The sequence below is a fragment of the Giraffa tippelskirchi genome, chromosome 9 (assembly GCF_054371585.1).
Source record: "Giraffa tippelskirchi isolate mGirTip1 chromosome 9, T2T-mGirTip1v1.2.pri, whole genome shotgun sequence".
Classification (NCBI taxonomy): domain Eukaryota; kingdom Metazoa; phylum Chordata; class Mammalia; order Artiodactyla; family Giraffidae; genus Giraffa; species Giraffa tippelskirchi.
In genome coordinates, this window is record NC_137283.1 from 97,548,048 (window position 1) to 97,565,226 (window position 17,179).

At 37.5% G+C, this 17,179-nt stretch overlaps 1 protein-coding gene across 1 annotated transcript in view; it reads left to right on the top strand.

Annotated features, from left to right (window-relative positions):
• TBC1D32 (TBC1 domain family member 32) overlaps positions 1-17,179 on the top strand; it is a 201,950-nt gene that overhangs the window by 46,944 nt on the left and 137,827 nt on the right. Inside the window, exons 16-18 of the mRNA XM_081530498.1 lie at positions 1,437-1,564; positions 13,129-13,330; positions 16,252-16,334. Coding sequence (XP_081386624.1) covers positions 1,437-1,564; positions 13,129-13,330; positions 16,252-16,334 — 413 coding nt within the window. The remainder of the gene's footprint in view (positions 1-1,436; positions 1,565-13,128; positions 13,331-16,251; positions 16,335-17,179) is intronic.

Genomic DNA, 17,179 nt, shown 5'->3' on the forward strand with positions numbered 1-17,179 from the left:
ATATTTAGTGTGAAAGTAACAAATTAAACATTAGATCATCTAGTTAAGAATTCTTCAGGTGAATATACTTGACCCCTCATTAGTTAAAACTAACCCACTGAATTTATTAGAATGTATTGGTTGCAATGTGTTTTTTGTTCAGTCACTGAGTCATGTTCGACTCTTTGCAACCCCATGGCTACATCATGCCAGGCTCCTCTGTCCACTCTGTCCCAGAGTTTGCTCAAATTCATGTCCACTGAGTCAGTGATGCCTCCAACCATCTCATCCTCTGTCAGCCCTTTCTCCTTTTGCCTTCAGTTTTTTCTAGCATCAGCGTCTTTTCCAGTGAGTAGGGTCTTCACAATCAGGTAGCCAAATATTGTAGCTTCAGATTCAGATCAGTCCTTCAAATGAATATTCAAGGTTGATTTCCTTTAGGATTGACCGGTTTCATCTCCTTTGCTGTCCAAGGGACTCTCAAGAGTTTTCTCTAGCACTGCAATTCAAAAGCATAAATTCTGTGTCACTGAGCCTGTGATCCAACTCTCTCATCTGTACATGACTACTGGAAAATCATAGCTTTGACTATACGGACCTTTGTTGGCAAAGTGATGTCTCTGCTTATTAATATGCTGTCTAGGTTTGTCATAGCTTTCCTTTGAAGGAGCAAGCGTCTTTTAATTTCATGGCTGCAGTCACTGTATAGATAAATTCAAAATTATCATAGAGAATAGGTGCATTGCATCCATGTAGGTACAGGTGCATAAGTAGGTCCCAGAAAGAATAGAAACTTTAGTAGACTTAGACTTCTAGATGGGCTCTAGCATTGACACAGCTCTCTAGTTTTTAGTATTTCCTTTATACTAATTTGCTATATACTGGTAAAACTAGTTTTACTACTTTTAACAATAAAAAATGGGGAAATATGATCAGTTCCACTTATGTTTTCTCATTAGTTGACATCATTAGCTATTGGCCAACTCATGAATTGATAGTCCTTAATCACACCTACAACTCATGACCCAATCAGTTGTAGGAAGAGATGATGTCCCTTAGAAAAGATGGTAGTATGTTAGATAGCACGTACAATGAAATTAGATCAGATATAACCCAGTGAGTGAGAAGTAAAGGGCAAAAAAGAAGAGCTACTGCGTTTGTCATCTAGAATTATATGCATATAAAACATTGTGTAATAGCAGCAATTGTTTCAGCTGTCTTAATAAACAGTAATAGCTTTGGGTAAAAAGTGTGTATGTTTTTGCCTTATCAACTGTGCTAGTATGAGAATATAATCTAATGATGCATTTAATTTAGACATATTTCACAGCCTAACAATCATTAACTTTCTTTTTTGTTGTGATAATATAACTTTATTAGATTACAGTACCATCCTTGAATGTTAGTCTGTGATATGTTAGCATGTCATAAAATTATATGATATCTTTAACATACAGGCTGCTCCAAATTGCTCTGAAACAGCTTTAATTCATATAGCTCATATTTTGGCAAGAATTGCGTCTGTAGAAGAAGGACTTACCCTACTACTTTATGGAGAAAATATGAACTCTTCTGAAGAAAAAAGGTATGTTTCTGTTTTGAATAATTTGTGGAATTTTTAAGTATGTTTTCTCAAATCTGATTTACAGTTTCCAAAAGTCTTGTCATATATTAATGAAAATTGGGATAACTATTCTAGATAGTTATGTAGTTAGGTTTCTTGATTAACTACTAACATATTAGATCATCAAAAAGTTGAAGGAATAACCAGGATTATGAGTTCTACAGGCAGAGTAGGTCTTGATGTCTATAACTTCAAAAAAAACTAGAATGGTTCACTCTACATAGAATCTTTTTTGCTCCCTTGGACTGTACTCTTGGAATTTCTAAAGCCACAAATGACTGATTTTAAGTTAAACCATACAAAGGAAAGCGAACTACTTCCCCATCTTCCTTCTCTAACCCTTATTCAGTTCTATCACTTGGGTCAGCTAGTGATAACATTATGGTTATACTTCTAGACTTTCTCTGCATCTGTAATGATGCATCAAATATATATGTTCATAGTCATAGAATTCTTTCTTTTCAAAATGGTATATACATTACTTGTGGGTTTTTTGTGTGTAACCATAACCTCTTCCTAGGTGAATATAGAATGAAACATTTTTAATAGCTCTATAATACATTTTTGCATGACTTTACCATAATTTATTCAAATTTCTCTACATTATTGGGTATTAGGTTGTGTCTATGATTTTGCCTCCACAAATAACACCACAATGAGTGTCCTTATATTCTATTGTTGTGGTAGATTACATTAATTGATGTTTTTTGAATATTGAACCTAGAACCTATTGAACCTTGCATACCTAGAATATTTCTTTTTATACATTGTTAGATTTGATTTACTAATATTTAAGGATTTTTTTTTTTAAATAAATTTATTTATTTTAGTTGGGGGCTAATTACTTTAAAATATTGTAATAGTTTTTGCCATACATTGACATGAATCAGCCATGGGTTTACATGTGTTCCCCATCCTGAACCCCACTCCCACCTCCCTCCCCATCCCATCCCTCTGGGTCATCCCACTGCCCCGGCCCTGAGCCCTTGTCTCATGCATCGAACATGGAATGGTGTTCTGTTTCACATATGATAATATACATGTTTCAGTGCTATTCTCCCAGAACGTCCCACCCTCACCTTCTCCCTCAGAGTCCATAAAATTGTTCTATGCATCTGTGTCTCTTATTCTGTCTCGCATATAGGGTTATCATTACCATCTTTCAAATTCCATATATATGCATTAGTATACTGTATTGTTGTTTTTCTTTCTGGCTTACTTCACTCTGTATAATGGGCTCCAGTTTCATCCATCTCAGTAGAACCGATTCAAATGTATTTTTTTTAATGGCTGAGTAATATTCCATTGTGTATATGTACCACAGCTTCCTTATCCATTCGTCTGCTGATGGACATCTAGGTTGCTTCCATGTCCTGGCTATTGTAAACAGTGCTGCGATGAACATTGGGGTACACGCGTCTCTTTCAATTCTGGTTTCCTCGGTGTGTATGCCCAGCAGTGGGATTGCTGGGTCATATGGCAGTTCTATTCCCAGTTTTTTATGGAATCTCCACACTGTTCTCCATGGTGGCTGTACTAGTTTGCATTCCCACCAACAGTGTTAAAAGGGTTCCCTTTTCTCCACACCCTCTCCAGCATTTATTGCTTGTAGACTTTTGGATAGCAGCCATTCTGACTGGTGTGAAATGATACCTCATTGTGGTTTTGATTTGCATTTCTCTAATAATGAGTGATGTTGAGCATCTTTTCATGTGTTTGTTAGCCATCTGTATTTCTTCTTTGGAGAAATGTCTGTTTAGTTCTTTGGCCCATTTTTTGATTGGGTCGTTTATTTTTCTGGAATTCAGCTGCAGAAGTTGCTTGTATATTTTTGAGATTAATTGTTTGTCTGTTGCTTCGTTTGCTATAATTTTCTCCCATTCTGAAGGCTGTCTTTTCACATTGCTTATAGTTTCCTTTGTTGTGCAAAAGCTTTTAATTTTAATTAGGTCCCATTTGTTTATTTTTGCTTTTATTTCCAATATTCTGGGAGGTGGGTCATGGAGGATCCTGCTGTGATTTATGTCGGAGAGTGTTTTGCCTATGTTTTCCTCTAGGAGTTTTATAGTTTCTGGTCTTACGTTTAGATCTTTAATCCATTTTGAGTTTATTTTTGTGTACGGTGTTAGGAAGTGTTCTAGTTTCATTCTTTTACAAGTGGTTGACCAGTTTTCCCAGCACCACTTGTTAAAGAGATTGTCTTTTCTCCATTGTATATTCTTGCCTCCTTTGTCGAAGATAAGGTGTCCATAAGTGCGTGGGTTTATCTCTGGGCTTTCTATTTTGTTCCATTGATCTATATTTCTATCTTTGTGCCAGTACCATACTGTCTTGATGACTGTGGCTTTGTAGTAGAGCCTGAAGTCAGGCAGGTTGATTCCTCCAGTTCCATTCTTCTTCCTCAAGATTGCTTTGGCTATTCGAGGTTTCTTATATTTCCATACAAATTGTGAGATGATTTGTTCTAGTTCTGTGAAAAATACCATTGGTAGCTTGATAGGGATTGCATTGAATCTATAGATTGCTTTGGGTAGTATACTCATTTTCACCATATTAATTCTTCCAATCCATGAACACGGTATATTTCTCCATCTGTTTGTGTCCTCTTTGATTTCTTTCATCAGTGTTTTATAGTTTTCTATATATAAGTCTTTTGTTTCTTTAGGTAGATATATTCCTAAGTATTTTATTCTTTTTGTTGCAATGGTGAATGGTATTGTTTCCTTAATTTCTCTTTCTGTTTTCTCATTATTGGAGTACAGGAATGCAAGGGATTTCTGTGTGTTAATTTTATATCCTGCAACTTTACTATATTCATTGATTAACTCTAATAATTTTCTAGTAGAGTCTTTAGGGTTTTCTATGTAGAGGATCATGTCATCTGCAAACAGTGAGAGTTTTATTTCTTCTTTTCCTATCTGTATTCCTTTTATTTCTTTTTCAGCTCTGATTGCTGTGGCCAAAACTTCCAAAACTATGTGGTTGAATAGTAGTGGTGAAAGTGGGTATCCTTGCCTTGTTCCTGACTTTAGGGGAAATGCTTTCAATTTTTCACCATTGAGGATAATGTTTGCTGTGGGTTTGTCATATATAGCTTTTATTATGTTGAGATATGTTCCTTCTATTCCTGCTTTCTGGAGGGTTTTTATCATAAATGGATGCTGAATTTTGTCAAAGGCTTTTTCTGCATCTATTGAGATAACCATATGGTTTTTTTCTTTCAATTTGTTAATGTGGTGTATTACATTGATTGATTTGCGGATGTTAAAAAACCCTTGCATTCCTGGGATGAAGCCCACTTGGTCATGATGTATGATCTTTTTAATATGATGTTGGATTCTGTTTGCTAGAATTTTATTAAGGATTTTTGCATCTATGTTCATCAGTGATATTGGCCTGTAGTTTTCCTTTTTTGTGACATCTTTGTCTGGTTTTGGAATTAGGGTGATGGTGGCCTCATAGAATGAGTTTGGAAGTTTACCATCTTCTGCAATTTTCTGGAAGAGTTTGAGTAGGATAGGTGTTAGCTTTTCTCTAAATTTTTGGTAGAATTCTGCTGTGAAGCCGTCTGGTCCTGGGCTTTTGTTTGCTGGAAGATTTCTGATTACAGTTTCGATTTCCGTGCTTGTGATGGGTCTGTTAAGATCTTCTATTTCTTCCTGGTTCAGTTTTGGAAAATTATACTTTTCTAAGAATTTGTCCATTTCTTCCAAGTTGTCCATTTTATTGGCATATAGCTGTTGGTAGTAGTCTCTTATGATCCTTTGTATTTCTGTGGAGTCTTGTGATCTCTCCATTTTCATTTCTAATTTTGTTGATCTGATTCTTCTCCCTTTGTTTCTTGATGAGTCTGGCTAATGGCTTATCAAATTTGTTTATCTTCTCGAAAAACCAGCTTTTAGTTTTGTTGATTTTTGCTATGGTCTCTATTGTTTCTTTTGCATTTATTTCTGCCCTAATTTTTAAGATTTCTTTCCTTCTACTGACTCTGGGGTTCTTCATTTCTTCCTTCTCTAGTTGCTTTAGATGTAGAGTTAGTTGATTTATTTGATTTTTTTCTTGTTTCTTGAGGTACACCTGTATTGCTATGAACCTTCCCCCTTAGTATTGCTTTTACAGTGTCCCATAGGTTTTGGGTTGTTGTGTTTTCATTTTCATTCGTTTCTATGCATAATTTTATTTCTTTTTTGATTTCTTCTGTGATTTGTTGGTTATTCAGAAGCATGTTGTTTAGCCTCCATATGTTGGAATTTTTAATAGTTTTTTTCCTGTAATTGAGGTCTAATCTTACTGCATTGTGGTCAGAGAAGATGGCTGGGATGATTTCAATTTTTTTGAATTTACCAAGGCTAGATTTATGGCCCAGGATGTGATCTATCCTGGAGAAAGTTCCATGTGCACTTGAGAAAAAGGTAAAATTGATTGTTTTGGGGTGGAAAGTCCTGTAAATATCAATTAAATCTAATTTGTCTATTGTATCATTTAAAGTTTGTGTTTCCTTGTTAATTTTCTGTTTAGTTGATCTATCCATATGCGTGAGTGGAGTATTAAAGTCTCCCACTATTATTGTGTTATTGTTAATTTCCCCTTTCATACTTGTCAGTATTTGCCTTATATATTGTGGTGCTCCTATGTTGGGTGCATATATATTTATGATTGTTACGTCTTCTTCTTGGATTGATCCTTTGATCTTTATGTAGTGTCCTTCTTTGTCCCTTTTCACATCCTTTATTTTAAAGTCTATTTTATCTGAAATGAGTATTGCGACTCCTGCTTTCTTTTGGACTCCGTTTGCATGAAATATGTTTTTCCATCCCTTCACTTTCAGCCTGTGTGTGTCCCTAGTTTTGAGGTGGGTCTCTTGTAGACAGCATATATAGGGGTCTTGTTTTTGTATCCATTCAGCAAGCCTTTGTCTTTTGGTTGGGGCATTCAACCCATTTACATTTAAGGTAATTATTGATAAGTATGATCCCGTTGCCATTTACTTTGTTGTTTTGAGTTCGTGTTGAAACATCCTTTCTGTGTTTCCTGTTTAGAGAAGATCCTTTAGCATTTGTTGGAGAGCTGGTTTGGTGGTGCTGAATTCCCTCAGCTCTTGCTTGTCTGTAAAGCTTTTGAATTCTCCTTCATATCTGAATGAGATCCTTGCTGGGTACAGTAATCTGGGTTGTAGATTATTCTCTTTCATTACTTTAAGTATGTCCTGCCATTCCCTTCTAGCCTGAAGGGTTTCTATTGAAAGATCAGCTGTTATCCTTATGGGGATCCCCTTGTGTGTTATTTGTTGTTTTTCCCTTGCTGCTTTTAATATTTGTTCTTTGTGTTTGATCTTTGTTAATTTGATTAATATGTGTCTTGGGGTGTTTCGCCTTGGGTTTATCCTGTTTGGAACTCTCTGGGTTTCTTGGACTTCTGTGACTATTTCTTTCCTCATTTTAGGGAAATTTTCAACTATTATCTCCTCGAGTAGTTTTTCATGGCCTTTTCTTTTATCTTCTTCTTCTGGGACTCCTATGATTCGAATGTTGGGGCGTTTCATATTGTCCCAGAGGTCCCTGAGGTTTTCCTCATTTCTTTTGATTCTTTTTTCTTTTTTCCTCTCTGCTTCGTTTATTTCCATCATTCTATCTTCTACCTCACTTATCCTATCTTCTGCCTCCGTTATTCTACTGTTGGTTCCCTCCAGAGTGTCTTTTATCTCCTTTATTTCATTATTCATTCTATATTGACTCCTTTTTATTTCTTCTAAGTCCTTGATAAACATTTCTTGCATCTTCTCAATCCTTGTCTCCAGGCTATTTATCTGTAACTCCATTTTGCTTTCAAGGTTTTGGATCATTTTTATTATCATTATTCTAAATTCTTTTTCAGATAGATTCCCTATCTCCTCCTCTTTTGTTTGGTTTTGTGGGCATTTCTCATTTTCCTTTACTTGCTGAGTATTTCTCTGCCTTTTCATCTTGTTTAGATTGCTGTGTTAGGCGTGGCCCTTCTGTATTCTGGTAGTATGAAGTTCCTCTTTATTGTGGAGGTTCCTCACTGTGGTTGGGGTTGGACAGGTGGCTTGTCAAGGCTTCCTGGTTGCGGGAGCTTGTGTCGGTGTTCTGGTGGGTGGAGCTGGATTTCTGCTCTCTAGAGTGCAATGGAGTGACCAGTATTAATTTTTGAGATGTCTATGGATTTGGTGTGCCTCTGGGATAGCCTGTATATTGATGCTCAGGTCTATGTTCCTGCGTTGCTGGAGAATTTGCGTGGTATGTCTTGCTCTGGAACTTATTGGCTCTTGGGTGGAGCTTGGTTTCAGTGTATATGTGGAGGCTATTGGATGGTCTCTTATTAATTAATGTTTCCGCTGGCTTTCAGTCTTATTCTTGCAGTAGCCTCAAGACTTCTCCTTCCATACAGCATCAATAATAAAACTTTTAGGTTAATGGTGAAAAGATTCTCCACAGTGAGGGATACCCAGAAAGGTTCACTGAGTTACATGGAGAGATGAGGTGGGGGGGGGGTGGTTTGAGGTGACCAGGAGGGGAAGAGGGGAATTCAAATGTGGAGAGAGCAATCTAGCCAGTAAGCACTTCCCTCTGTGCTTTCCACAATTTGGAACCCTCAGAGTGGTTCACAGAGATACATAGAGAGGGCGGAGGAAGGTAATAGAGGTGAGCATGAGTAGAAAGGGAGGAATCAAGAGGGGAGAGAGAGATCTGGGCAGTATCCTGTTCCTGAAGTGTTCTCCGGTACCCAGAACACCCTCAGAGATTCACAGAATTGGGTTGAGAAGAGAAGGAGGAGGGTGGGAGATAGAGGTTCCCTGGGGGAGAAGAAAGAGCATCAATAGGGGGAGAGAGTAATCAGGCCAGTGATCACACTCCTGAGTAAAAATGGGTCCTAAAGATTGGGTTCTTAAATGTACAAAATTGATATCAAATATGTAAAACAAAGATTAAAAATCTAGAGTAGAGGTTAGACTCTTATAAAACTTACAATATAAAAAAAAAGAAAAAAAACAGTAAAACAGTAAAAAAAGAAACAGTAAAAAAAGTAAAACAGGAAAAAAAACAGTAAAAAAAGAAAACACAAAAGGTGTAAGATATATGTATGCAGTTTGCTTCAAAAATAGGGTTTTTTTTTTTGCAAGTTAATAGTGGGTTATGAAAATGAAAGTTAAAGGTGTAATAGAGGACTTGAAGAAAAAGGAAAGAAGAGAAAAATAAAATTTTTTTTAATTAAAAAAAAATAGTAATAGTAAAAAAATATATACCCCGGACTTTCTCTGGAACTGTTGTGAGCAGTGTGGGGTCTGCTCAGTTTCAGATAGATCGTTGTTCCTGCTTATACTTTTCAAGATCTATAGGTCCTTTTCAATGCAGTCGGTATTAACTACAGGGATTTTAATCTGTTGGCCTGTCACTTCCAAAGCGCTTCCCTCTGTTTATTTGGCTTCTGTTTGGAGGTCTCTTCAGTATCTAATTTCCGCCCTGCAACAAAGGGGTGGAGGTTGTCTCTTTAGGTTCGCTTGTTCAATTGTGCTGTGGGGAGGAAGGAACACTGCAAACCTGGCGTGTGTGTGGTGAGCTCGCAGTGTCTCGGCCGCACTGGGTTCGCCCCCGCTCACGGCGTGTGTGCTTTCCCCGTCTACCCTGCTCAGGCTTCAGGTTACTCGGCCGGGGAGTTGGCCGGGGAGTGGGCCCTGAGATGCGTGCACTTCCCAGGTCTAAGCCGCTCAGGTTCAGGCTCCCGGTTACTCCACAAAGGCGCAGACTCGGTTTCGCCCAGGGCTTGCGCCGTTCCCGGTCGGAGCTGCTCAGGCTGCCAGGAGTTTGGCGACCGCGCTCTCCCCTGTTGGGGCGGTGCGGCGTATCACCTCCCTGGTCCTCGCCTCGGTTTACGGGCGCGCCCGGCTCCGGTGTGCTTTGTGTCGGTTCTGGGGAGCTGGTCTCTGGCTGCGACCCCCCCCCCCCCCGGCGGCTGTCGACCCTCCGGGATCTCAGGCAGTCTTTGCTTAGAAACTGGGAGCCTGTTTGCAGTTTGGTAGGGGGTGCCCTCTCTGGGGCCGAGTTTGCCCCTTTCCAGCTCTTGGTGGCCCCGCCTGCCCGCTGTGTCCGGCGGGGAATGGGGCGGTCCGCAGCCGGCTAGCTCTCCTCTGGTATCGCTCAGTTCTTTGTTCTGTGAGCGGGCCGGCAGTGCCTTAGAGTTGGGCTTTTCGCGGGATAGTTCTCTCTCTCTGGCTGCCCCACAGTTTAGGTTACTATCTCACGTTAGCTCCCTCAGAGTGCCCTCAGGGCACTCGGGCCCGGTCCTTACCCTAGGCAGTGCTGCCCGCTCCTCTCCGTTCAGCCCCCATTAGCTGGTAGCGGATGATGCGAGCGTCTGGGGTTCTTTGCTGGGAGTTGCTTTAGGCACGTAATCTGTGGGTTTTATTTATTTTTTCCTACCAGTTACGTTGCCCTCCGAGATAAGAAATCTTCCCCCACACCCGCCGGTGAGAGGGTTTCCTGGTGCTTGGAAATTTCTCCTCTTTTACGACTCCCTCCCCGGGACGGGTCTCCGTCCCTAACTCTTTTGTCTCCCTTTTTATCTTTTATAATTTCTCCTACCTCTTTTGAAGATAATGCGCTGTCTTTGTGGAAGCCTGACGTCCTCTGCCAGCCTTCAGAAGTAGTTTTGTGAAGTTTGCTCAGCGTTCAGATGTTCTTTCGATAAATTTGTGGAGGAGAGAGTGGTCTCCCCGTCCTATTCCTCTGCCATCTTAGCCCCGCCTCATATTTAAGGATTTTTGTCTGCGTTTATGAGAGAGATTAGTCTGTAGTTTTCGTGATTCTTGTCTGGCCTTACTGTAATACTGGTCTCATAATTAGGAAATATTCTACTTCTAGCTTTTGGAAGAGATTTGGCATAATTTGTTAAATGTTTGATAGAATTCACCAGGTACATATTTGGGCAAAGTGTTTTCTATTTAGGAAGTTTATTATTTATTCTGTTTCTTTAATAGGTAGGTTTATTCAGATCATTTGTATTTTGGCAGGTTGTGTCTTTCAAGGAACTGGTCCACTTACCTAAGTTTTCTAATTTGTGGGCATAGACTTTTTATTGATATATTTGTTTTTTTACAGTATTCCTTTATTACCTGTTTAAAATCAATGGGATTAGTAGAGATAGCCTCTCATATTATTCATTTATGTCTTTTTTCCTCTTTACCCTCGTTAGTCTTTCACTTTTACTGATCTTTTAAAGACTAGCTTTCTACCCCCTACTCATTTCTGTTTTAATTTCATTGATTTCTTTTCTAATTTTTATTTTCTGCTTTGTTTTGGATTTAATTTCATTTTCTATGTTGAAAGTTTAGATTATTGAATTTTAGATCATCTTTCTATTATATGCATTCAGTGCTGTAAACTTCCCCCTCTAAGCACTGCTTTTGCTGCATCCAACAAATGAGTTGTGTTTTCATTTTCATTAGGTCAAGATATTTTTAGACTTCTCTGGAGACTTCTTTGACCTATGAGTTACTTATGGTTCTGAGAGCATATTGTATGATTGATATTTTTAATTTGTTAAAATGTGTTTTATGGCCCAGAATGTGATCTCTCTTAGTGAATGTTCTATATGAGCTTGATAAAAATGTATATTCTGCTACTGGAAGTATTCTGTAGGTACCAATTATATGCTTTTGGTAGTTTGTGGTGTTCAGTTCAGCTATGTCCTCATGCTGGATCTATCAATTACTGACAGAAAAGTGCTGAAATTTCAGACTGTATCAGTGAATTCATCTTTTTCTCCTTGCAATTCTGTTAATTTTTCCTTCATGCATTTTGACACTGTCAGGTACACATTAAGGATTGTTACATCTTTTTGCAAAATTGACCCTCTTTATTACATAATATGCCTTTTGAGTAATTTTCCTTGCTGTGATGTCTGAAATTAATATAGCTAGTATAGCTTTCTCTTTATCATCAGCATGATGTCTTTATCTGTTTACTTTTAATCTGTCTTTATCATTATGTTTAATAGGCTTCTATAGATGCCACATGACTGGATCTTGTTTTTTTATCTACTCTGATAGTCTTTCTTTTAATTGATCCTTGTCATTTAAAGTGATGTATGATATGATTGGATTAATGTTTACCATATTTGTTACTGTTTTCTATTTTGCCTTTGTTCTTCCTTTTTCTGTGTGTTCCAAACATTTCCTGCCATCTGTTGTTATTTTTTTCCACCATGTGTTTTAATGTGTTTTCATCTGGGAACATACTGTCTTGCTGATAATAGTCACACAGGATCAAAGTCTTTGCATGAGGTTGGGGGGAGGGGGTGGTAACCATCTAATCATCACAGTGACTAAGGAAGAGGCTTCTATGGTTATCTCTATTATATAGATGGAAACATTGAGGCTTGGATTTCTATAACTTTGATTCAGTATTAATAGAAGAGAAGTGTAATTCTTGTTTCTAATTGTTTTATTTTTGACTATTCACTTTTTCTGGACCCTAAATTACGCATTTTTTCCTACATTCCTAAACTTTGTTACTTATCATACCCTTTTTTTTTCTCCTTGTCCTTGATGGCTACAAGAGCCTTCTGAAAATTTTGTTCACTGTTGCATTTTAATATTTCAGAAGGGAGTAGCTGTGAATGTAATGTGTTCGATCTGACATTTTTAACCTAGAAGCCTTTTTCTTATCCATATATAATAATTCTTTTAAAATTAGGAAGACTAACTTTTTGCCATTGAGTTCTAAGGTTCTTTTTATTGTTCATCACTTCCCTATTTTTTTCTTTTACATAGACATCATTTAATTTTTATGTGGTTAATTTTCTCCCATTATTATCATCATGATTTCTAGGTTTCTTTTTTTAAGGCTTCTCCCTCACATTGAAGTTAAATAGAAAAGACATAAAATGTTAGAATTTCTTCTGAATCCTCATTGTGCAGTGGTTTAGAGTTTCTAACTTTATTAGGGAAAGATTAGAAACATCCCAGGTGTTCAATCACAAGAGACTAATAGATTGAATTATATTTATGCAAAGGAGTGCTTAGCAGTAGTGAAAGGGGATGAGAAATTTTTTTGTGTACGGCTATAGAGTTATCATCAGGATATATAAAGTGAAAAAACAAAACAGAAGAAAGTTTATAGAATGCTACCTTTTGTATAGTAGAAGGGAATATGAATAAATAAAATTATATTTCTTATTTTCAAAAGGAAATGATAAAAGAGTAGTAATAGCTTTAGAGGAAAGAAAAGCAATAGTTTAAAGGAAAGGAAAACAATATTTGGATTAAGAGGTATAGATGTAAGATATCTGGGTTTATTCCTTGATTGTACCTAGATTTGACTTTGGAATCATGAATATGTTTTATATACTAAATATTAAAGTTAAAAAGTAGAATTAAAAAAAAAAAGGAAAACAAATGGAAATAAGTGAGTTTTATTACCAGTCAAGTTAGTGACATACCCATGCAGAGAAAGCAGTTCAATCAAATTAGGTCACTTGAAGTACATTGTTTTGGTATCATCTTTTAGTCCTACAGGTGCTCATATAATTGCCGAGTTTTCGAAAAAACTTCTTGATGAAGATATTTCTATTTTTTCTGGATCAGAAATGTTTCCTGTGGTTAAAGGAGCTTTTACTTCTGTGTGTCGTCAAATATACGGTACATGTGAAGGCTTACAGGTGTTAACTCCTTATACTTTGCATGAATCTATAGCAAAGGCTTGGAAGAAGGTAAGTATTTTCAATCTTTTTTCTCTCCCCTGAAAATCTTTATTTCAGATATGTTCAATGTTACAATATTATACTACAGTTAAATTATTTTACTGGACTTCTTTAGCATCACAGTACTCCAAAGGACATAATGATTTCTAACTTGGCACAAGATGACTTCGGTACATCCTGTCCCTGTAGGATAGAGCTCTACAACTTTACTGGGTGCTGCAGTCTTTTCTTCTGGTTATTGTTGTCGTTCAGTTGCTCAGTTGTGTCTGACTCTTTGAGACCCCATAGACTGTAGCATGCCAGGCTTCCCTGTCCTTCACCATCTCCTGGAGTTTGTTCAAGTCATGTCCATTGAATCAGTGATGTCATCCAACCATCTCATCCTCTGTCATTGCCTTCTCCTCCTGCCTTCCATCTTTCCCAGCATCAGTGTTTTTTCTAATGTCATCTCTTCTCACTAGAAGCATCAAGTGGCCAAAGTATTGGAGCTTCAGCTTCAGCATCTGTCCTTCCAATGAATATTCAGGATTGATTTCCTTTAGGATTGACTGGTTTGATCTACTTGCTGTCCAAGGGACTTTCAAGAGTCTTCTCCAACACCACAGTTCAAAAGCATTGATTTCTTGGCGCTCAGCTTTCTTTATGGTCCAACCTCACATCCATTCTTGCCTACTGGAAAAACCATAGCTTTGACTAGATGGACCTTTGTTGGTAAAGTAATGTCTCTGCTTTTTAATATACTGTCTTGGTTTGTCATAGCTTTTCTTCCAAGGAATAAACATCTTTTAATTTCATAGCTGCAGTCACCATCTACAGTGATTTTGGAGCCCCCCAAAATAAAAGTCTGGCACTGTTTCCATTGTTTCCCATCTATTTGTCATGAAGTGATGGGATTAGATGCCGTGATCTTCGTTTTTTGAATGTTGAGTTTTAAGCCAGCTTTTTTTCACTCTCCTCTTTCACCCTCATCAAGAGGCTCTTTAGTTCCTCTTCACTTTCTTCCATAAGAGTGGTGTCATCTGCGTATTTGATGTTATTGATATTTCTCTCAGCAATCTTGATTCCAGCTTGTGCTTCATCCAGCCCGGCATTTCGCATGATGTATTTTGCATGTAAGTTAAATACGCAGGGTGACAGGATACAGCCTTAACTATTCCTTTCCGAATTTGAAAACAGTCCATTGTTCCATGTCCAGTTCTAACTGTTGTTTCTTGACCTGTCTACAGGTTTCGCAGGATGCAGATAAGGTGGTCGGGTATTCCATCTCCTGAAGAATTTTCCACAGTTTGTTGTGATCCACACAGTCAAAGGCTTTAGTGTAGTCAATGAAGCAGAAGTAGATGTTTTTCTGGAATTCTCTTGCTTTTTCTATGATCCAGCAGATGTTGGCAATTTTATCTCTGGTTCTTCTGCCTTTTCTTAATCCAGCGTGAACACCTGAAAGTTCTAGGTTCATGTACTGTGCAGGCTGGCTTGGAGAATTTTGAGCATTGCTTGCTAGCGTGTGAGATGAGTGCAATTGTGTGGTAGTTAAAGCATTCTTTGGCATTGCCTTTCTTTGGGATTGAAATGAAAACTGACCTTTTCCAGTCCTGTGGCCACTGCTGAGTTTTCCAAATTTGCTGGCATATTGAGTGCAGCACTTCACAGCATCATCTTTTAAGATTTGAAATATCTCAGCTGGAATTCCATTACCCCCACTAGCTTTGTTCATAGTGATGCTTCCTAAGGCCCACTTGACTTTGGACACCAGGATGTCTGGCTATAGATGAGTGCTCACACCATTGTGGTTATATGGGTCATGAAGATCCTTTTTGTATAGTTCTTCTGTATATTCTTGCCACATCTTAATATTTTCTGCTTCTGTCATGTCCATACCATGTCCTGTCCTTTATTGTGCCCATCTTTGCATGAAATGTTCCCTTGGTATCTCTAATTTTCTTTAAGAGATCTCTAGTCTTTCCCATTCTATTTTTTCCTCTATTTCTTTGCATTGATCACTTGGGAAGGCTTTCTTATTTCTCCTTGCTCTTCTTTGTAACTCTGCATTCAGATGGTTATATCTTTCCTTTTCTCGTTTGCCTTTCACTTCTCTTCTTTTCTCAGCTGTTTGTAAGGCCTCCTCAGACAACATTTTGCCTTTTTTTTTTTTTTTTTGCACTTCTTTTTCTTGGATATGGTTTTGATCACTGCCTCCTGTACAGTGTTAACAAACCTTATTCCATAGTTCTTCAGGCACTCTGTCAGATCTAATCCCTTAAGTCTATTTGTCAATTCTACTGTATAATCATAAGGGATTTGATTTAGGTCATACCTGAATGGTCTAGTGGTTTTCCCTACTTTCTTCAATTTAAGTCTGGGTTTAGCAATAAGGAGTTCATGATCTGAGCCACAGTAAGCTCTCGGTCTTGTTTTTGCTGACTGTGTAGAGCTTGTCTGTCTTCAGCTGCAAAGAATATAATCAATCTAATTTCAGTATTGACTCTGGTGATGTTCATGTGTAGAGTCCTCTCTTGTGTGGTTGGAAGCATTGTTTGCTATGACCAGTGCATTGTCTTGGTAAAGCTCTGTTAGCCTTTGCCTTACTTTCATTTCTTCAGGTAAAAGGGACTTAAAATAGACTGTCTATATGTAGATTTACTCTTTGGAAGTTATTTCTGAGCAATTTTTACAGATAGGTGAGTTTTTGTTATGGACACTGGAGATCATAATGGAGCAATATTCAAATATAGTATATATCAGTATCTTCTCCCTACATTATCTATGTGCCTTATATATGAATTACTTTACATGATATTTAAGAATCAAATGATTTAAAATTTGCAAGTAATTTAATCTTTAATTACAGTAAGAGTCAAATATCAAGATGTAGCATGACAGCTTATGAGTAATGCTATAAGTAAGAAAAATGTATATTTCTTATATTTTAGACAAGTCTGCTATCAGAAAGAATTCCTACTCCAGTAGAGGGTTCTGATTCTGTTTCTTTGGTTAGCCAGGAATCCCAGAACATGTAAGTATGATTGACTTAAGCTCATCTGTTTTTTCACATTTGCTGAAATAATTTTAAAATGAGAAATGTATAGATACTGTGGCAAAAAAACAAAAGTTCATCTAGGGGAAACTTTAGAGATCATATATACTTGTATTTTTTAAAAGAGGAAAAAAGTAGCAATATTTATTATATTTCAGCCTGTATTTACATTTGGAGTTAGGAAATATGACATGTTATAGTGCTTTCAGAAAACTTGGAAAATTACCAAATACTAAAATTGGAAATTCAGTAGAACTTTTCAAATGGCCAATGAAGTCTGTTTACATTTAAACTATAACTTCAAAATGTATGGGAGTACCATTTAATTAGATTTTGGCATTGGAGAATTCTTTAAATCATTATTTATACTATTTTTTAAAAATTTTTATTTATTTATTTTTGGCTGTGCTGGGTCTTTGTTGCCCTGCACAAAGACTAGTTGCTGTGACCAGGAGCTACTCTCTAGTTGCAGTGCACAGGCTTCCCTTTCTGGTGGCTTCTCTTGTTGTGGAGCACTGTCACTAGGGCACAGGGGCTCAGTAACTGTGGCCCACAGCCTTAGTTGCCCCGCTGCATGTGGGATCTTGCCAGAGCAGGGATGGAACCCTTGCATTGGCAGGCAGATTCTCAACCACTGGACCACCAGGTAAGTCTCTATACTAATTTTTTAATTTAGATGTTTTCATATTTTTTCCACAGTTATCAGTAGGATATGGAGTCAGATTAATGGGAACTATATATATATATATTTCTTTTTTTTAATTAAGGTCATATATTCATGGAGTCTCTTTTTAATTGAGTATTGGCATAATCTGAAAAGATAA